The following is a 23,053-nucleotide window of genomic DNA, read 5'->3' as shown; positions in this document are numbered from 1 at the left end:
ATAAATGCATTAATAAGTCCTACTTCCAGGGCGCTTGGGTGGCTCAGTGGGTTAAGCTTCTGCCTTTGGCTCAGGTCATGATCCCAGGGTCCTGGGATCGAGCTCCACAGCAGACTCCTTGCCAGAGAGTCTGCTTCTCCCTCTGCCCCACCCCCAATCATGCATGAGTACGTTCTCTCTCTCTTTCTCTCTCTCTCTCTCTCTCACACACACAAATCTTAAAAAAAAAAAGTCCTACTTCTGCTGTTGTCATCTACCTCTATTCTGGCCACCCCCAACAGGTAACCATTTTCAGTTTCTTGTGCATGCTTTCAGTTAACGCATACTACATATGAGCAAACAAATACATCTGATCATATTCCCCCATCTCTGCTTTACCACACAAAGTATCATACTATACACACAGCTCTGCATTTTCCTTTTTAACAGTAATACATCTTGAAGATATTTTCTTGTATCAATACACAGAAATCTTCTTCATCCTTTTTTCTTAACAGCCATACAATTTCCCATTACATAAATATTCTAGAAATTAAGTGGCCTCTTGTTTCTGGTATTTTTGTTACTATAATGTTGCAATGAATGACCCTGAATATACATATCCTATATATCTATAACATAAAGACCCAGAAAAGGCCTAGTGATCAAAAGGTAAGTATATTTGTAATTCTGATAAACAATGGTTCTTAACTTTTTTTTTTTTTTTAAAGAGAGAGAGTGCGAGGAGAGGGAGAGAAAGAATCTTAAGCAGGCTCCATGCCCCACACAGAGCCTGACATGGCGCTTGATCTCATGACCCTAAGATCATGACCTGACCTGAAATCAAGAGTCTCATGCTTACCAACTGAGCAACCCAGGTGCCCCTAGTTTTTAACTTTTCTAAGATTCTGAATCAATTCAAAAATCGGATAAAAGTTATGGACTTTTGCGGCCCCCTAAAATAATGAAGAGATACACACCCACACAAAATGTGCATACTCTAAGTGGACCTTGGAGCCTTCACATGAATCACCCTAGAGATACTGAAAGAGTAGATAATTTATGAAGGGGTCTCAGAGCCATAGTCTCAAAACTCTGAAAATTTAAGAGACCTTACCTTGGTTGATTTCAGCTGCAGAAGGCCCCAAGCTCAAGCTCTTCTTCTGCTGAGCATTTTTGGCAAGTAGTGTGTGCTTATCATCATTCCCTGTATCCATCTCTGAAATGGTGACAGCCAGAATCCGGCAGAAATTAGCAAGCTGCTGCTGATCAAAATTGGATACTAAAGAACTCAGATTGGGGACTTCGTCTAGTCGGATCATTTCCTACAGAAGACACAAACAAAACAATCCCCATGCTCAGTTCATTTGAGGCTGGATGCGCCCCTCTTTTGTATTCCCCTAAAAATGGGACCTAGTAGCTAAACCAACTTAGGTCCAGATCCTGGCCCTGCAAACTGCAGTTGTGCAAATGTAGGTAAGTTATGGAACCTCTCTAAGTATTTGCTCAACTGTCAAATGGGACTGACATGCTTCATAGGACCGGTCTCAGGATTAAATCCTTTGGAGCACCACTATTCTCATTTCTCTTTGTTCATGTGACTCATTTTGTCTATTTGAAAAAGGAAAGAGAAGAAATGCCTACCACGCAAATTTTACCACTCACTCACAAATTGCCATTCCTACTACAGACATTTTCTTTCTAAGAAATACAATATTTCAAATGTAGCTGAAGGCCCCTGTGCACTCCTACCCAGTTGTATTCCCATCTCTCCCACTGGAGGTAACCATTATTTTGAACTGTTTATTGTTTCCATACATGTTCTTATATTTCCATAAAAATATATGGTATTAAAGCAAAGGAAACAGCAACAAAACAAAAAGGCAACCTACTGAACGGGAAAAGATATTTGCTAAGGATACATCTGATGAGGGGCTAATCACCAATATAAAGAACTCACACAATTCAACACCAAAAATAATCTGATTAAAAATGGGCCAAGGACCTGAATAAACTCTTTTCCAAAGACATCCAGGAGGCCAATAGACCCTGAAAAGATGCTCAGCATCACTGATCATGAGGGAAATACAAATCAAAACCTTACGCCTGTCACAATGGCTAATATTAAAAAGGCAGGAAATGAGAAGTGTCAGAGAGGATGTGGAAAAAAGGACCCCTCATGCACCACTGGTACAAATGTAAACTGGTGCTCCCTCTGTGCAAACAGCTGGAGGTTCCTCAAAAAATTAAAAGTAGAAATACCATATGATCTAGTAATTCCATTACTGGGTATTAACCCCAAGAAAACAAAAATGATAATTTGAAAAGATACATGCACCTCCTACGTTTACTGCAGCATTATTTACAATAACTAAGTATAGAAGAACCCAAGTGTTCATCCATAGATGAATGGATAAAGAAGACATGGTATACATAGCCGATGGAATATTATGCAGCCACAAAGAATGAGATCTTCCCACTTGCAAGGACGTGAATGGATCTAGAGTATAATGCTAAGCAAAATAAGTTACAGAAAAGGCAAATACTCCATGATTTCACTCATATGTGGAATCTACAAAACAAATAAACAAAACAGATAAAGACTCAAATACAGAGAACTGGTGGTTGTCAGAAGGGAGGGGACTGGGAGGAATGAGCAGAATAGGTCAAAGGGATTAAGAGGTACAAACTTCCAGTTATAAAATAAATAAGTCGTGGGGATGAAAAGTACAGCATGGAGAATACAGTCAATAACACTGTAATAACAATATATGGTAACATGGTGGTCAGCATGGCTTCATGTGTAAAATCTCTGAATCACTATGCTGTAGACCTGAAACCAATATAATATTGCATGTCAATTATACTCCAATAAAAAATAAACCAAAAAATTAAAAAACATATGGTAGTGTTCTAGACGCAATGTGAATGCTACATTATACCTTACTTTTTTGTCAACACTGGAATTTTTTATTTTTTAATTTGGGTCACTTCAGATAAGAAAAAGTTAGTACTTCTTTTTTAACACTTATTTATTTTTAAGTAGGCTCTAGGCCCAAAGTGGGGCTTGAACTCAGGACCCCGAGATCAAGGGTCACATGTCCTACTGACTGAGCCAGTCAGACGTGCCTCAACAGTGGGATGTAACTACTCTGACAGAAGTAGCTCTAATTCATTCATTTTTCACTGCTTTACCCCACTATGTATTTAAACATACATCCATATATATGGATGTATGTTTAGGTGGACTGTAATTTTTCACTATTAAACACTGTTGCAATGACCATTCCTATAGGTGTATGTGTATGTGTATGTGTACATATAACCAATTACTGAGAGTAAGTGATAGCAGGCATTCTTGTCTTTTTTTTTTTTTTAACTTTAACAGGAATATTTCCAAAGTTTTAACATGAATTTTAATGTCTACTTTAAGTTTTGATATCCTATGTCAAACTAATGTGCTTTCCTTTTATTCTTAGCTTTTACCATTAATGACTATTGAATTTCATGAAATGCTTTTTATTTGGCTACATTCTTTTTTTTTTCTTCTTTAAAATCTGCAAATGTGGGGCACCTGGGTGGCTCAGTGGGTTAAGCCTCTGCCTCTGGCTCAGGTCATAATCTCAGGATCCTGGGATCGAGCCCTGCATGGGGCTCTCTGCTCAGCGGGGAGCCTGTTTCCCCCTCTCTCTCTGCCCGCCTCTCTGCCTACTTGTGATTTCTCTCTCTCTCTCTGTCGAATAAATAAATAAAATCTTTAAAAAAAATCTGCAAATGTGCATTACATGAGCTTCTCTTCTTCTGAAACATCCTTATATCCTCAGATTATAGCTACTACCCTTCATCTCACTAATTCACTTCCACTAGACTGGGTACTTCTCTATCACTGCACATGTCACAGGATCTTGTGATACCTGTTCCTCCATTTTCAAACAAACTCACACTACATTGAGGGAGCTGTGTGTCTTACTTTCTTTCCAGAGCCTCAGCACATAAGACTTGGTAGCAAGGGTCTCAGTAAATGTGAACTGAACAAGTGAATGATTCCCAGAAGTCCCCATGACCTCCGCTCTTAAATCTGGTAATGAAGAACAGGAGTTTGCTGAGGGGCTATTTGGGAACAGCTGCTTCTACCTTTGCCTTTTCCTTCCCCCAGTACACAAAAGTTAGCAATTTTTTTTTTTAAATTTTATTCATTTGACAGAGAGAAACACAGCGAGAGAGTGAACGCAAGAAGGGGGAGTGGGACAGGGAGAAGCAGGCCTTCCTCTGAGCAGGGAGCCCGACACGGGGCTCGATTCCAGGATCCTGGGACCACGACCTGAGCCGAAGGCAGACACTCAACAACTGAGTCACCCAGGCACCCCAAAAGTTAGCGACTGTTATGAGAGGAAACTGTAACTTTCAGTCCCATTCCTCTAGCCCTAACTTAGTGTATGGGTCACAAACCAGGTCCCACTGCCCTCCAAGCCCACTTTCTGTGCCATATTTTAATATCTGATACATACAACATATGTTATGAGGCATAACCAAGTGAAGAGCTCTGTGTATCTTTCCCATCACATCTTCCACACTCTCTGCCAGAGGTAACCATAATTGAATTACTTTCCTTTTACTGTTAAAAAAAAAATAGTTTTAGGGGCGCCTGAGTGGCTCAGTGGGTTAAGCCGCTGCCTTCAGCTCAGGTCATGATCTCAGGGTCCTGGAATCGAGTCCCGCATCAGGCTCTCTGCTCAGCAGGGAGCCTGCTTCCCTCTCTCTCTCTCTCTCTGCCTGCCTCTCTGTCTACTTGTGATTTCTCTCTGTCAAATAAAGAAACAAAATCTTAAAAAAAAAAATTGTTTTATATGTATGAGTTGAGTTTGCTTATTTCAGAGCTTTATAAGAATGATAATACTAGGAGCACCTGGGTGCCTCAGTCAAGTAAACATCTAGCTCTTGGTTTCGGCTCAGGTCATGATCTCAGAGTGATGAGATCCAGCCCTACACTGGTACCTCCGTGCTGAGCTTGGAGCCTGCTTAAGATTCTCTCTCTCTCCCTGTGTCCCTCCCCTGCTCACACTCTCTCTTTAAAAAATATAAAAATAAAAAGATACTACAGTCTTCTGCAACCAACTTCGATCTATTTCTACGATTTAGCTATGTTGTTGCCCATAGCAACAGCTTATTCACTTCCGCAACTCTATAATATTCATTGTGTGAATAGAGAAAATTTATCCATTCTCCTGTTGATGGATCATGGATTTAGCTTCAGTTTTTAACTCGGAAACAATACTATAAACATTCTTAAGCGTTTCTTGATGTACATGTGCAGAAGTTTTTCTGGAGCAGTGGCTTCTAAACCATTCTGACAATGTCCATTAAGAAGAAAAAATTTCCATCACAACCCAATAAAACATACATAACTATGTAACAAAAACTTAAATAATACCCTTACATGACACACTTGAATCTTTTCTTTTTTAGCTGGTAGACTCAATGAATGAATTGATTTCACAACCTCTTGGCTTCGATGTAGTGTTTTCACTTCTGAGAACTACTGTTCTGGGATTGGGTTTATCCACAAGCATGCCTGGACATAGACTATAGGTGACCCAGGCACAAGAATGATGTCTCAGCCCTCAAGGTAGTGCTTCCCTAGGTGCTGGGTCACAGGGAATGCACATATTCAACCAGAAAACAAAGAAAGATGAATAGATTCTGCAGAAACAAGAAGGTTATCAGCAGTACATAAGTGATTGCAATGATATACATTCTTGGGGTGCCTGGGTAGCTCAGTTAGTTAAGCATCTGACTCTTGATCTCAGCTCAGGTTTGATTTCAGGATTGTGAGTTCAAGCCCCATGTTGGGACCCCATGCTGAGCATGGAGCCTACTTTAAAAGAAAAAAAAAAAAGCCAAAGAAGGAAAGAAAGGCCAATGATACACATTTTCACCAACGTTTGCTCTCTCTCTCTCTCACTGTGGTCTTAATTTGCATTGCCCTGATCATCGATGAAGTTAAACATATTCTTTTTATGGATTGTTTCTCTTTTGTGAAATGTTTGTTACTATCATTGCCTACCCCCCCACTCCCTTTTCTTTACCAGGCTATGTGTCTTTTTCTTTCCTTTTTTTTTTTTTTTTTTTAAAGATTTTATTTCTTTATTTGACAGAGAGAGACCACAAATAGACAGAGAGGCAGGCAGAGAGAGAGAGGAGGAAGCAGGCTCCCCGCTGAGCAGAGAGCCCCATGCGGAACTTGATCCCAGGACCCTGAGATCATGACCTGGGCCGAAGGCAGCAGCTTAACCCACTGAGCCACCCAGGCGCCCCTGTGTCTTTTTCTTGCTGATTTGTAAGACCTCTTGATAAATTCTGCATACCAATCCTTTGTTTGTTACATGGGTTACATATATCATTTCCCAGTTTGTGACTTGGGTTCCCATTTTCTTTATGGTCTCTATCCCCTTTTCAAACTGCACCAAGGTAACCATGCCTAGCAGAACTCATCACTATTTTTGGTAACACACAAAAAATGAGCATGTCAGGGCACAAGGGACAAGCGGGAGAAGTTAGGAAGGAGCAATCCCAGACTCCCGTGCTCAGACTGCCTGGGAGTTTGGTGTTTCCGCCCTGGAAGCCCTCTTTCACACACTGGCTGGAGCATACAATTATTGGAAAAATAACAAAGCCTTTTTATTATAGGGTACAAAGGGTCTGTCTGGGACCTGCACACATCTCCAGTGTGTTCCTACAGACAATGGGCCACTTGTGCATCTTCCGCCTGAGCATGACAAGCAGCACCCGGGGAAAACACAGCAGAAAGACAGAAATGAAAGCTGGGGTAACCACAATGCACGTGGGAAGCCTTTTCCCTGCAACAGCAATTCTAAGAGGCTGCTCCTGCCTCCTCAGTTATAAGAGGAAGAAATGTGCCAGCCTGCAACCAACATGGAGGCATGGAACAAAGACTGATCTTCACTCAACGTGAGGCTTAAACTCACCACCCTGAGATCAAGAGTCCTATGCTCCATCGACAGAGCCAACCAGGTGCTCCTTTGCATGTGCATGTTTTTTTTAAAGCATATTCTGGATCTTTTTGAATGTCAATCTTATGACCAAGTGGCAGGATGTCAGTGCTCACATCTGTGTCCTCTACACTGATATGAATTAAATTTTAACTGCTGAAGACTAATGAGAATAAACAGAAGCAGACTTAATAAATAAAAGTCGAACATCACCAGCTAATGAATGAAGGTTTCACAGCATTCAAATAAAGAAAAATGGTAGGAAAATGGAGTCATTCCATAGCATACAGCAGTGTTAGTATGCTACAAAGATCTTGCAACATAATAATTAATGAGGGGCAATTTGATTTTGACAAAGTGGCATTAGCCATCATATTAAAAACAAAGTCAATCTGAACTTCTGAGTCTTATCATTAGATCGATTTCAATTTATATACTGATTTAGGTTTATTGTCATTTAAAAACCACCAAAAGGAGTAAGACCTAGGTTTGTACTTGAATATATTTAAATAAAAAAAAGTTAACATTAGGCATATGGAGGAATTTCCTTTAAAAGAGCTCTGTACATCATTCAGGTTTGAGAATCCAATTGTCTGACACACCCTCCCCTGTCTGGTCACCCACCTGCTAGAAAACATAGCTCACCTTTTTAACCCCCAAAATATCTTCAATGAGGGTTGCTGTTTGTAAGAATGTTTTCTTACTCGTCATCAATGTAAACAGGAAGATCACAAAGTCATTCTTTTCTGCCAAACGCTTTGTAACTCCTTCCGTCTATCACAAGGGAAAAGGAGAAAAATGGCAAAATAGGTTATAATCACAAAATAAAACATGAAAAACAAGGTATCCTCCTTCTAGAAACCAGAAAAGCAATTCCAACCTACATCTCGAATTCTCGGCAGAGGCCTTAAATCACTAAAACTATATACGAAACACTGTGTGCAAATGCATTTTGAGGGGAGGGGTTTTTTCATGGTGGGTCCATCACAGGGTCTTGACCTAGTATCTGCCTAGTAACCGAACGAGGAGCTACAAACAAGCATCCAGTAGGCCAAGTTTTATTTGGCCAGCAGTATATTTTAAATTTGGAATGTAAATGTCCTTAGGTAGGGCATGTTTACTTCAGGTCAGCAACAATTTGCACAAGTTTCCACCCCAAAGCAGGCACTGTCAGACATTTCTTGGTTTCTGCCTAATCCCTGAAATTAAGCCACATTAGCAGAGTTGGACCATATCATTCTATGTTCTTCACATTTTTGTTTCCTTTTCTTTCCTTCTTTCATGAACTGTGTTTTGCGGGACTATTATTAAGTGTCATTAATAACAAACAGCCTCATAAAACTAATGATTATATGGAAGTTGCCAATGATGAAGTCATTACATCATACACATATTTTTTAAATTAAGGACAAGTTCTTACTGCCCTTAGCTGCAAGAGTAGTTGTGTGTTAGCTGAACAACTAGTTAATTTACTGTTCTTATCGGTCTGCGCCTATCTGTCCACTAAAAACACGTGGCTACTGAGCACCTGAAACATGGCTAGTCTGAACTGAGATGTGCTCAAGGTATAAAAAACACACTGGATTTTGAAAGCTTAGTACAAAAAAAGGAGATAAATATCCCATTAATAATTACTTACATTATTTACATGTTGGAATAATCTTGATATACTATGCTAAATAAAATATACTATTAAAATTATTCTCACCTATTTCTTCCTACTTTTTTCTTCCTTTCTAAAAACATGTGGCTATAAGAAAATTTATAATAATCTACGTGGCTCACACTGTGCTTCTGTTGCATGGGACGATTACAGATGCTGAACTGTGTAAGTGTTGAAACTTACTTCCCTATTTATGTTGGTTGATAAGAAGCTTAAACCGAGGGGCTGCCTGCATGGCTCAGCGGGTTGAGCCTCTGCCTTCAGCTCAGGTCATGATCTCAGGGTCCTGGCATCGAGTACCGCATCGGGCTCTCTGCTAGGCAGGGAGCCTGCTTCCTCTCTCTCTCTCTCTGTCTCTGCCTACCTGTGATCTCTCTCTGCCAAATAAGTAAAATCTTTTAAAAAAGGGGCGCCTGGGTGGCTCAGTGGGTTAAAGCCTCTGCTTTCAGCTTGGGTCATGATCCCGGGGTTCTGGGATCGAGCCCCACATCGGGCTCTCTGCTCAGCAGGGAGCCTGCTTTCCTTCCTCTCTCTCTGCCTGCCTCTCTGTCTACCTGTGATCTCTGTCTGTCAAATAAATTAAAAAAAAAAATCTTTAAAAAAAAAAAGAAGCAGCTTAAACCGAAATGTGTGCCCTATCCAGACGACATATGATTTTTTGGGCAGCCCAATTCCTGCATACATGTTATGCCCTCAACTTGTTCTACACTCTTCTTTCTTACCTACTTCTAAATATATGATTCATGATCTTGGTAGATTTTACATATCACTTCAAGAACGCCTGACATCTCCTTCTGAATGAGGCAAGAAATGAAATGGAATTAAATGTCCCATTGTATTTTCATAACATATAAGTTTCACTTCTACAGGAGCCTTTGTTTCATTCTGGTGTGTATTATGATTCACCGAGTACCGGTGACCACATAAGTTCCTAAAAGATAGGTACTGTGTCTTAACAAACACTAGCACTTGTATGTTGCTTTACAAAGTGCTTTCACATCTCACTTAGTCCTCACAACAAGCCTACAATACTAGTAAGATTACTGACTGCACTCTCCAGATGAGAAACTAAAGCTCAGGGAGCTAAATTAATAATCACTGATGCAGGAGCCAGAACTCCAAATCCAGTTCTAGCACTAAGTGCTAGGCTTTTTCCTTTCTACCAAATTGCTGTTTTATTCACTATTCTTTCCTTTTTAGGAGTCAATCAAACAGTCTCCTACTTACTACGCTGGTGGGGCTTTTGCTTTCTAACAAGGAAAATGAAGGAACAGAAATAATGGAATTAAAAGGAATCTTAGGGTCGCCTAGGTAGCTCAGTGGGTTAAACCTCTGCCTTAGGCTCAGGTCATGATCTCAGGGTCCTGGGTGGAGCACCGCATCAGGCTCTCTGCACTGCCTCTCTGCCTACTTGTGATCTCTGTCTGTAGAATAAATAAAGAAAAATCTTTAAAAAAAAATAAAATAAAGGAATCTTACAGATGACATACACTATTCCAGTGTATCTATACATGATAAATGATAAATGATTGTTCAGTATTTGCTTGGACACCTCCAGGGCTAAAGGAGATTGCTATCTGCTACAGGAGCCCTGATTCTGAATTTCTATAAAATTCTGCCTCCCCACAATTTCCACCTGCTGGTCCTGGTCCTCAGGCCCACGTAAGTCAGTCCGATCCCCGCATGTCTGAGGACAGCTTTCATGTCCACCCCCGCCCCTTGAACTTTCCCTTCTCAAGCACTGCAGATGTGGTAGGAACATAACTGGGCCCCCAAGGGCAGGTGTACTTACACAGACACATGTATTATACAGGATGCTCAAACAGTCCTTGGACATTTCATCACTTACTGAAAGTGAAGGGAGAATAACTGGTTATTTTTCTTACTGAAAAGATAGCATAATAGAATTAAATTTTTCAACCTAAGAACTGTTCCTCACAATCCCCTTCAAGATGCTTCTTTTCCTTTTAGCATACCTCTTTCCAGTCCTTGCTTACCAAAGATTTTCGTGATGCCCATCAGAACCTACAAACCAATTTGTATACTGATTTTTGGTTTGATGCAGTAGCTGTTTTCTACTTAAGCTCCACAGTCTTCATACTTTCAACCTGTGTATCCTCTCTTAATAGCCATGTTCCCTTTGTAGTTTGCTTAGAAGATATCCAGGGTTTGGGGGGCGGGATTTTTGCTATTTAAATAGACTAAAAACAAACTATTTATGCAGCCTTTCTATGCCTGTGTTGCATTGGTTCCTCAAGATACATTTCAAAAGCAGAACTGCTAGAATCCAAAGTATAAGCTTCCTGATTACATGTTATAAATTTCCAGGGAAGGTTGTCCTAGCAGCAAACAAGGGTATCATTTTTACTAAAGACTCACAAGTGTGTTTTTGTTTTGCTTTGTTATTTCTGTTCGGGAAATGTCTTTTAATGCCTAACTTACTAACTCCAACAGAGAACTAGCTACTTCTCCGTGAGCAAGAACAGAGGAATATGACAAAAAGGAAACATTTTTATGACCCCTGAGCCTGGAGAGGATAAAACTGAGTATGAACCATCAATAAAAGAACCATTACTTTTATTTTTAAGAACTACTTCCATTCATTCCTATGCTGCTACAAACTCTGAAATGTTAGGTCTCCCTCTGAGATGTCAATGCGTAGCCCTGCCAAGCCAGCTTGACCAGAAGGGTTATCTGATAAAATCTGGAGACAGTGCAGATGTCCTGTATCCCTTATCACTACCTTTCAACCTGTGGGGGCTTTTTCATTTATCTCATGGCTTCAGAGCAGGATGGCATACCAGATCAGTTCATCTCTGCATTTCTAGACCTTTCATTTTCAAAGGGAATTGCGATTCACTCACTCATCAATTATTTATTCAGCACCTACTCTACAGATGATAAAGAATCCACAGTGGTTGGGGGTGGGGGAGAGTCTCTAAACCTAGTAGGAGAAAGGGAAAACAAATACACCAACAAGTAATTACAAGATGCGACTTGCTATCAGCTTAGACAGAGAACACGAAGAACCAATTTAGATAGAGTACAAAGCTGAGACATCAAAGACGAATATGAAACTTCTTAACCACTGCTGCACATAAAAATGAGGCCTTACATAATATGTTCTGTTCTGGTTAAGGGGGGGATTTTTTTAAATTAAAAAAATATGTATTTTTCCTTTTGCCTCATTGCATCCAAGAGAGCAAGATGGGTCCCAGCAGCTCTCCGGGAGCCATGCTAGGAAGTTTGCCCAGGGTTCTCCTTCTTGCCACCTATGCTCAAACTGGTAGAGTCTGATCAGAATATAGAGCCTCAATATGGGCCACCAGTGTTTCTGTCAGTACACAAAGGACAAAGGCTTCATTAAGTTGGATTAAGTGAACTTTGAATGGGTCAGCCAAGATACCTACCTTGCCTGTAGATATCCAGGATACCTACCTAATGCTACCTCACTGTATATAAAATAAAAATACTTCAATTAAAAAAAAAAATGTATGATGTTTGTAGAAGGGCATTCATCAAGTGTTAAAAGTGATTTCTGGCATGTGGTAAGTATGTATGTATGTATGTATGTATCTCTGTGACCTCTGTAACATGTGTAAGTTATAAAAAGGAATAATAGAATACCCAGAGGCCCATCACCCAGCTTAAGAATTAATGTGCTACCAAAACACTGTCTTTCCAACCTTTATCACTTCTGGTAATAACTAAATTTTCTTACCAAGAGCATGTATCACCCTTACAACAACAAAAAATAAATATACTTTTTAAAATAAAACAAACAAATGATCTTACCAGGTTATTTGTTACTCCTTCAATAAACTAGATAGGACAAATAAGACTTTCCAGAGAAAACACAAAAGCTGGGCCCATGACAATTAGAAACTACAACGATGCAATTCATTTAGCCCAGTGGCTTTCACACTTTTTCTTTTATAGCCCCAGATCTGTATTTCTACCTAGTACAAAATGAAGAAAGAGAGCTCTTAGGTAGTAGGTGGAGAGCACATGCTGGAAGGCAGACCCTCACTGCTGAGCTAGGAGTAGGAAGAAGAAAAGTCTCTGGAATCACATCACATCAGCAAGCTGCGAAGGAGGACCAGTGGCTTGCAAGTATACTTACTTTTCAGTTTCTGTCCCCGGATAGAGATCGTAGGCCTCATAAGAATTTCTACAAGGAGCTATATATTTAAAAAAAAAAAGAAGAAGAAGAAGAAGAAAGGAAGAAAGAAAGAAAGATAAAAAGGAAACAAAGAAAGAAAAGAAAATTGGGTAAAATGTTCAAAATAAACTCCAAGCACAACTTATAAAACAATCTTTGCCATGACAAATGATGACCTAAATACCTGTCGCAGCACTAAAAGACCCTCTGGTTCCCAACACAGACACAAGGCAGTGAGGCTTGCGGGAATGAGCACTGTACCAAGGGTCAGGAAACCTCAGTCACAGCTCAGCCACCTAGTCCCCATGTCAACTTGGGCAAGTCAATATCCCTCCATGGCCTCAGTTATCTCATTTAAACAAAATAAGCATGTTGGACTAGATAATCTCTGGGATCCAATGCAGTTTTAATTTTTTAAAAGCTATAGAACGTTATCACTAGGATTCCTCTTTTGCTTTAAGAACATTTATATTCTTTTACAGACATAAGTTAATAAAAACAGAATCTCAAAAGATACACTTATAAACTCTTAATACAGATTTCTACAGGGGATGGGGATGTTATGCATTCATTTTACATTTTACATACTTTTAATATGACACATAATTTTTGCTTACACTCTTTACAATAAGCATGCATTTAAAACCCATTCGACTGAGACAAAGGACAGTTTATTATGAGAACAGGGTCAATCAATCAGGAAGATAGAACAATTATAAATACATGCACCTAACAACAAAGCCTCACAATACATGAAGCAAATGCCGACAGAAGCTAAGTACAGACAATTCAAAAATAACATACACTTCAATATTCCACCTTTAATAATGGACAATTAAGCATCACCAAAGAAACAGGAATACTTGAACATTATAAACCAACAAGCTCTAACAGACACCTATACAGCATTTTGCCTAGCAACAGAATATACATTCAACTCAAGCACACATGGAATATTTTCCAAGATAAATCACGTATTAGACCATAAAACAAGCCTTATAAATTAAGAGGTATTGAACTTATCAAAGCATATTCTCTGAGCACAAGGAAATGAAATTAAAAATAACAGAAGGAAATTCACCAATGTGGATAATTAAAAAACAAATCCTAATTTATCAATGAGTTGAAGAAGAAATCACAAGGAAAACTGAAAAATACTTTGAGATAAAAGAATACAGTTAAACTTATGATACAGCTAAAGCAGTGTTTAGAGGGAAATTTATAATTTTAAGTGCTTATACTTAAAAAACCAAAAAAACAAAAAAGAATTATCTCAAACCAGTAACCTAACCTTCTACATTGAGACATTGGAAGAAGAGGTACAAACCCAAAGCAAGCAGAAAAAAGGAAAAAAATAGAATTAGAGTAAAAACTAACTTAGTAGGGCACCTGGGTGGGTCAGTGGGTTAAGCCTCTGCCTTCAATTCAGGTCATGATCTCAGGGTCCTGGGATCAGGCCCGAATCAGGCTCTCTGCTCAGTGGGGAGCCTGCTTCCCTCTCTCTCTCCTACTCTCTCTCTCTGCCTACTTGTGATCTCTCTCTTTGTCAAATAAATAAATAAATAAATCTTAAAAAAAAAAAAAAACTAATTTAGTAAAGATTAGAAAATAACAGAAAATCAATTATATAACTACTGACCTTACAGAGAACAAAAATTACCTTCCTTCTGATGGACACTTTTAACTACTATCCATGAAGCTATACTAAGCATCTTCGCATACAGAGCTTCATCGCATTCTGACTTACATCTTCATGAGATTTACAGAAATGTAAACAAGGCAAAAATGGGTAATGACCTTTAAGGACTAAGCCATACTACAGTTTTCAAAAGAGATGCCTCACCTCCCACAATTATCCAAAGGTGTAAGATGCTCAACTGCACAGAATATAAATTCACTCCACATGGAAGATAAACTAAGTCAATGAATAAATTAAAAGTTCTTGGATGTCAAGCTACGGATTATACCTGGCCCACAGACATTTCATTTGATCCACACCTACTGAAAAGCTGGGAGATTTTGCAAAAGAATCTAGATTTCCCACTTGCCCCAGGGCAACAGCAATCAATGGGCATGCAAGAGTCACTTCCCCATAAAAGAGGTCACTCTCCACTTCTCCACAGTCCTTGCAGGCATTTAATTTACACAGGTCAGCTGACTTGGGCCTCCATGCTCCAGTAAGTTACCTACCTGACCCTGACGCTTCACGTCAGGGTTGACAAAGGAGTGGTCTACCCAGCAGCACTCCCAATTATTGCAATTCAGCTGAGCTTTGGGCAGCAGACTGAAGAGAGGGTTACTTTGGGGCCTGGCTAGTGACTGGCAGAGGAAGAAATAAAGAGCTCAGTCTCAAAAATACTTCCAAGAGCAAGATGACAAGGGAGTTCGACAAGAACAAATGCATCCAAGTTAAGGTAAGTGAAGAGCAAAAGGTCCCAAGCAAAAGCTCATATTTATGAACAGACTGAAATTCCTGGAGAAGCTAATCTTCTACAAAGCAGACCAAAACCAAACAAAATCAAGAAACTAGGATGCAAAATGTCCATGACCAGCACCTGCAACAGAAAACCACATAGTCACTGCCAACAGATAGCCGGCTAGAAACCCACGTTATTCTTTTATCCTTCCATAAATCTACTGGTTTATATTAAATAAATTCCTTGATGAACAATTCAGAGGTGAAGGGCCCCTCATGCTGGCCATTAAGGCCACGCTGCGAGACCACTAGAGCTGCTAAGGAGAGGCAATGCAGAGCAACAATTAGGGAATGAAGGCTAAGGCTGATGCTATGGCTGCAAATGTGTAATGATCTTTACTTTCATGGCAAATGGCATCTTTAAGGAAACCATTTTTAAATTGCAATATAACAGGCACCTGGGTGGGTCAGTGTGTTAAGCCTCTGCCTTCGGCTCAGGTCATGATCTTAGGGTACTGGGATCGAGCCCCGCATCGGGCTCTCTGCTCAGCAGGGAGCCTGCTTTCCCCTCTCTCTCCACCTGCCTCTCTGCCTACTTGAGATCTCTGTTTGTCAAATAAATAAATAAAATCTTTAAATAAATAAATAAATTGCAATATAACATACGGAGACAGTAAAGTATAAACCATAAATATACAGCTCCAGTTTTTACAAAGTGAACATCATTCCTGTACAGTCACCAGCCAGATCAAGATACAAAATAACCATGACACCCTGGGAATAAGGACAGATATGGGGGATTGGAGGAGTAGGATCCCAGTCCCTCACTCATTACATGGTACAAAAATTTAAACATATATGATAACAACTTTTAAAAATATTACCAAGAAAGGAGACACAGCTTATAATCCACCAGCAGGAAAAGCAAGAAACAAAGTTCTGAAGCCATAAAAGGAAAGACTGAGCAATCTGATAACCTAAAAAGTAAGGCCCCCTACCTACATTTAAAAGTACCATAAACAAAGTCAAAATTCAATTCTCAAACTTGGAAAAAAAAATACAGCACATATAACAAATGACCTTTAAAAACTGAGTAATCACAAAGTGCTACAGTCTAAACCTCTGTGTCCTCCCAAAATTCATGTTAAATCCTAATGCCAAATGTGGCAGCATTAAGCTGTGGGGCCTTTTGAAGCTGATTAGGTTCAGAGGGCAGAGCCCTCATAAATGGGATTATGCCCTTCTAAAAGAGGCTCCTGAGAGATTCCCTAGCCCCTTCCACTATGAGAGGACACGGGGAGAGGCTGGCAGTCTGCAACCTGGAAGATGGCCTTCACCAGAAACCAAATCTGCCAGTGTCAGGAGCATGGAATTCCCAGCCTCCAGAACTATAAGAAAGAGACTTCTTTTGCTTATCAGTTACCCAGTCTGTGATGGTCTTTTATGGCAGTCCAAAGAACTAAGACAGAAAATCAGTAAGAGAAAGACCCGATAATCAAATAGGAAAGGATCAAAAGCTACGAAGAGGTAACTGGCAGAAAAGGAACTACTTATAAACACACACAAAGAGATTCAATCCCGCTGACAGAAGGCAGCAAATTTTAAGAACTACGAAGAGAATACATAAGGTACTCTTAGAATGCACAAGACAACCCAATTAAAAAATAGGAAAACGAGGGGTGCCTAGGTGGCTCAATTAAGTGGCCGACTCTGATTTTAGCTCAGGTCTTGACCTCAGGGTTGTGAAATCAAGCTCCTTGTCAGGCTCTGAGCTCAGCAGGGAGTCTGCTTGAAGAGTCTCCCCCTCTGCCCCTCCCCCACCAAGAAGTGTGAACCCTCTCTGAAATAAAGAAACAAATCTTAAAAAAAAAAAATTCATTCCTATGTTCCAAGGAAGACATACAGATAACCTGTAGGCACATAAAAAGATGCTCAGCACCATTAGCCATCAAGACAACCCGTATCAAAAGCACAGTGAAATACACACTCGCAAAGATGGCTATAACCAAAACACAAACAACAGATGTTGACAAGGATGTGGAAAAATAAGAACATGCATACACCATAGGTGGGCACTTAAAACAGTGCAGCTGCTTTGGAAAACAGTCTAGAGTCCTCAAAAGATTAAACTTAAGAGTTACCACATGACCCAGCAAACCCACTTCCAGGTATACATCCCAAATTAATAAAAACATATGTCCACGCACCAAGGGGGACACGAAGTTAAGAGCAGTATTATTTTTTTAAATTATTTGTATTAACATATGATGTATTATTTGCCCCAGGGGTACAGGTCTGTGAATCATCAGGCTTATGCATTCCACAGCACTCACCATAGCACATACCCTCCCCAATGTCCATAACCCAGCCACCCTATCCCTCCCCGCCCACCACCAACAACCCTCAGTTTGTTTTGTGAGATTAAAAGTCTCTCTTACGGTTTGTCTCCCTCACAATCCCATCTTGTTTCATTTGGGAGGTGAGGGAATGAGAGACTGTTGGCGAGGCCTGGTCACCTGCTCCTGGGGCTCACACTGAGGTGCTTGGTTACAGTGTGCAAGGAATTATACGTTACCCCCACCACGCCCCACCCTGCCTCAATTCCTCATATCAGGGAGATCATATAATAATTGTCTTGCTCTGACTGACTTATTTCACGCAGCCTAATACCCTCTAGTTCCAACCACGTCACTGCAAATGGCAGGATTTCATTTCTTTTGATGGCTGCATAGTACTCCATTGTATATATATACCACATCTTCTTTATCCATTCATCTGTTGATGGACATCTAGGTTCTTTAAATAGTTTGGCTGTCATGGACACTGAGAGCAGCATTATTCTCAACAGCTAAAAGGTGGAAGCCCAAAAGTCCATCACTGACAAACATATACAAAATGTAGTATATCCATTCAATGGAATATTCTTCAGCCATAAAAAGGAAAAAAGTACTGATACATGCTAGAACATGGATGAACTTGAAAACATTAAGCTAAGTAAAAGAAGTCCGTAACAGAAGACCACATATTACATGATTCCATTCAGATGAAATGTCCAGAACAGGGATATCTATAGAGCGGGAAAACAGTAAAAGTTGTCTATGATAAGGGTGTGTAGGGGAGTGACAGCTAAAACATAAGGGGTTTATCCTGGGGTGATAAAAATATCCTAAAATTGACTGTGCTGATGGTTGCACTATCTATGAATTTACCAAAACCACTGAATTGCATACTTTAAGTGGGTAAACTGTATGGTATGTGTATGGTATGTGAACTATATCTCAATAAACCTTTTTAAGAAACTAAAGAAATACCATTTTTCTCTTATCTACTTAATTAATACTTAAAATTTACCATTAGGTAAAGGAGGCTACTGGGAGCCGATAATGTTCCATTTCATGATTTGGGTGGCAGTGACAAAGGTGAAGTTACTTTGTGATAATCACTGGTATACTTTTCTACCAGCCAGACTTCAATAACACATCCATAAAGACACACACATAGACACTGTGTTGGTGATGGTGTGGGACAACAGACACTCTTACACGTTGTTACTGGGGATGTAAGTTGATAAAACCTCTTAGGTATATAATTAATGAGTTTATAAACAATAAAGCACACATATGTTTTGGTCCCATACATATATACTCCCATGTATAAAAGCCTTTACTGCAACTTTGTTGTAAAAACAAAGGTGTGAGAAAACTCTACATGCCCAGCAGTTGGGGCCTGGGGAAAATAAATTATGGTACAATTATACCAGGGAATACTATATAGCTATTTAAAATAATGAGGTAGATTTACATATACTGAATCTATCCCCAAGCTAGAGAATTACATAAAAAAAGCAAGGTACAGAGCAGTGCTATCTGTAAACGGGGTATGCCACCTCTGTGTGAGGAGAAAATAAACCCAAGGTGAGAATGGTGGGTTTACACACACACACACACACACACACACACACACACACACACACAATTACCACAGAACATCTCTGGAGGGACACAGAAAAACTAGAAATCACAGCTGCCTCTGAGGAGGGGATGGGGAATAGGAGACACACCTTTCACTTTGTGCCTTTAAAAAAAAAAAAAAGGCGGAAATATTATCAACTCAAATAAATCAATTCTTCTCATGTAAAAGCTATGGTGCTTCAACAGAGGTGAGTGCCCGTGACCTTCTAAAGATTAAAATTCTGAACTGTTTACTGTAAATTCCACAATGTCTCACTTCTCTCATTTTAAGAATTAAACGCTCAAGCCATTAAGCAGTAGTAGTAATGAGTAACTACTTACATCAACACCTCCGAACAGGTCGAAAATATAAGTATTTGGGTAAGTGGTTTCTTGGGTAAGTTTCCTCTCTTCAGTAACAAATGCCATAGCCTCCATGGAGAGAAGAGGAGAAATTTCCTAATTTAAAAAAAGTTTACAGAGAGACTTTCAGTTTTAGTATCCAAGAGGAACCACACACCAAAACAACAGTTTTGTTTTAGTCACAACCTGAATGCCCATGAGCCCAAAGATAGCCCCCAGTGACAACAGCAGAAAAAGATAATAATCTTACAGAAAACCTAATATGATGATCAACATTTAAGTAGTAACAATAGCTCACTTGCTTAATGATTATGTACCAGGTATGGTTCTAAGTACTTCATGCCTGACCCTTTTTAATCCCACAAACCTACAAGATAACAGTAATTAATCACCCCAATTTTATAGATAAGCAAACTGAGATACAAAGAAGTTGTCAAGGTCACACAGCTGCTAAGTGATAGGGCCAGGATTTAATTGTCGGAAGTCTGGCTCCAGAGTTTGCACTTAGAGAAGAAGAAGTAACTATTTGGGGTGAAACAGAGTGTGGGAAGAACCCAGGACCCTACTCTTATGCTCTCTCTTCAGGGATCTTGAGGGAAGAAGGAACACAATGGGCGTGGGCAGTAGTTCTCACACAGTGGTGAACATCAGAATCACTTGGAAGGACTTGTTAAAATCCCTCCTGCTGAGTCCCATGGGCGAGTTTCTGATTCAGTAGGCATGGAGTGGCCCCGAGAATGTGCATTTACAACAGCCTGCCAAGGGCTCCTGATGCTGCTGGTCCAGGCACCACATACCAGGAAAAAGCAGAACTCTTACAGACAACCGGTTATATGTTGGGCACCAGGCTTTGGTGCTTCAGCCCATCTAATCCTTAAAATAATTCAATGATGTGAGTAGAGTTTTACCCATATCCTATGTGAAAAGCAAAATCACAAAGTTGCCCAGGCTCACGTAATGAGTGACTGAACCACTTCCGAGAGACTGAACCATTTTCCCCAGGTCTCATTTTTCTCAACTGTAAAACTAGGATGTTATTCCTGCTGGCAACACGGTACAGTTGAAGCTGGTCTTAGGAGGAAGACAAGACAGTTCTGGGCTCATCATGTGATAGCCATAGGCTTTGGATGGGTTACTGCTGAGGCTGTTCTTTCAACTGAAAAAGGGAATTACAGAAGACATCTGGGTTTGCCTGCCCACTATCTCATTTTCTCTTCTTCAAGTAAAAGCCCCATTTCCTTGGGGCAAAGGCCCCTCCCCACTTTCCACAGAGTTCTGTTGGGGCTGCCACCAAGCACCTCAGTGCGAGCCCCAGGAGCAGGTGACCAGGCCTCGCCAACAGTCTCTCATTCCCTCACCTCTGTGGCTGGCCCAAGTTGTAGAAATGTCCCCCTAGCACTGTGATCACATGGAGGAAGATAAGACCACACGCAGATGTCAAGCTAAGAAAAGGATAGCTTAACCCTGTTTAGCCCCTGAATTCACACATGTGCTTTCCAGTTTGTGAGACAATAAAGGATCTTTTTTGCTAGTCTGAGTGGGCCACTGTCATTCACAATCAGAAGTATTCTGGACTAAAACAAGTAAGTAGACCACCTGTGTCATAGAGTTACCATAAGAATTAAATAAGCCTGCTACAGAGGCTCCAAAGAAGCATGTGTTGGATGAAGAAAGAAATAGTGACCACACAGTAAGTACTCACAAACCTTAATTTCTCTCTTCCTTCTACCCCGTACCTCAGAGATTTTGCAGGAATCAAGTGTAACGTATAATTCCTTGCACACTCTAACTATTTCTGTCCCATTCAGACTATAATATTAAGAATAAAAAACACCTTTTTAAAATTAAATAAACTTATTCGGAAATGATTTTAAATTTACAGAAAAGTACAGACAAAACATCTCTTCTTAAAGGTAAAGCTTATTTGCTGCCTACTGTATTTTAGAATGACTTATGTGATATAATAATCAAAACTTTACTTCCGAAGAACATTATATCAAGGTTTATTACAATCAACTGTAACTCACATGAGTTTTAACTGCAACTAGTACTGGTCATCTAAATTCAAATTTGGACCCACCTCTGACGCTAAAGTTTGGATACAGTAACTCGAGACCAGTAACTCGGCAAGCATGTGGGCCTTCCAGGTGATTCTGAGACACACTCAAGTTTGAGAACAAGTGCCTTAGCATCTCTCTGCACTCTTCCATCCCTCTCCCAACCACCAATCCCAGTTCCTTCATCTTCTTATGTTGGTCATAATGGATCAACAACCACAAAGTCACTTCCCTGAACCTTTGGCAGTATGGGAGTTTTAAAAATCCTTCTCAAAATGAAGGTTATCCCAATCCCAGGACATAGGGTCGGCCTCCCAAATTAAGCAAGCACTGCCACAAAACAAGTGTGAATAAAGCCCAGAAGGGCAGACACAGGGAACTTAATGGTGATTATCTCTGGGTAGTGGGATTATAGTTGATTTTTATTTTCTTCTTTGTAATTTTTCTGAACTTCCCAAATTTTCTACAGCTTACACAATAAAAACAGGCTATTTTAAAAAGCAGACTGAAGGGGGCGCCTGGGTGGCTCAGTGGGTTAAAGCCTCTGCCTCCAGCTCAGGTCAAGATCCCAGGGTCCTGGGATGGAGCCCTGCATCAGGTTCTCTGCTCAGCAGGGAGCCTGCTTCTCTTTCTCTGCCTGCCTCTCTGTCTACTTGTGATCTTTGCCTGTCAAATAAACAAATAAAATATTTTAAAAAAATAAAAATAGGGCGCCTGGGTGGCTCAGTGGGTTAAGCCACTGCCTTCGGCTGAGGTCATGATCTCAGGGTCCTGGGATCGAGTCCCGCATCGGGCTCTCTGCTCAGCAGGGAGCCTGCTTCCTCCTCTCTCTCTCTGCCTGCCTCTCTGCCTACTTGTAATCTCTCTCTGTCAAATAAATAAATAAAATCTTTAAAAATAAAATAAAATAAAATAAAAAGCAGACTGGAGGGAAGAAAAACAGACATCTGCGTCACCTGGAGGCTTTGAATGCAGCCTTTCCAAGGCCCCTAAGAGTTACCTTGAGGATGTTTTGGCACTCAGTGAAGTCACTGTGGAGGTGGCTGGTTGCATACAGCTTCAGGAGCAGCTGAGGAATCCCACTCCATTTGGACTGTTTGTCTCTCTCTGCCAAAAACGTCTCTGTGAACTGTGAAGCAAAAGAAAAAAAGAAAAAGAACATTTCGCTGATGAGGACAGAACAACTAGCATGCGTGGCAAAGGAAAGCAGCGGCCTCCTAAACATACCCAGGAGAAGCAATTCAAAGGTCTCTTTCTAGAAACCTTCAAAAGCTCCCCAGCAGCCTGCAAGTGAAAAGTCCAGCTCCTCGCCTTGTGACACAGCAGCCTTTGCATCCTATTCCCGACCTCCTCTCTAGCTTCATCTCTTCCCCAGTGCACACTTTGGGCTCCAAATGCATATGTTCTCTATGTCTCTCTGCACATGTTCTTCCTTGCCTAAAATGTCCTCTGT

At 40.3% G+C, this 23,053-nt stretch overlaps 2 protein-coding genes across 2 annotated transcripts in view; one reads left to right on the top strand and one right to left on the bottom strand.

The window, feature by feature from the left end:
- Positions 1–23,053, bottom strand: part of TRPC4AP (transient receptor potential cation channel subfamily C member 4 associated protein) — a 72,692-nt gene that overhangs the window by 33,699 nt on the left and 15,940 nt on the right. The window contains exons 2-7 of the mRNA XM_059133441.1: positions 22,601–22,729; positions 19,523–19,639; positions 12,776–12,833; positions 10,445–10,500; positions 7,635–7,763; positions 1,097–1,304 (exon numbers count right to left, since the gene is read on the bottom strand). Coding sequence (XP_058989424.1) covers positions 1,097–1,304; positions 7,635–7,763; positions 10,445–10,500; positions 12,776–12,833; positions 19,523–19,639; positions 22,601–22,729 — 697 coding nt within the window. The remainder of the gene's footprint in view (positions 1–1,096; positions 1,305–7,634; positions 7,764–10,444; positions 10,501–12,775; positions 12,834–19,522; positions 19,640–22,600; positions 22,730–23,053) is intronic.
- On the top strand, positions 10,712–12,029 carry LOC131807686 (small ribosomal subunit protein uS14-like). Its single transcript, XM_059133259.1, is given in 2 exon segments — positions 10,712–10,716; positions 11,852–12,029. Coding segments are annotated over 2 exon segments (183 nt in total).

The sequence above is a fragment of the Mustela lutreola genome, chromosome 9, assembly GCF_030435805.1.
Source record: "Mustela lutreola isolate mMusLut2 chromosome 9, mMusLut2.pri, whole genome shotgun sequence".
In the NCBI taxonomy this organism is placed as follows: Eukaryota; Metazoa; Chordata; class Mammalia; order Carnivora; family Mustelidae; genus Mustela; species Mustela lutreola.
The sequence above is the reverse complement of the archived record's forward strand: the minus strand, read 5'-3'. Positions and strand labels throughout refer to the sequence as shown.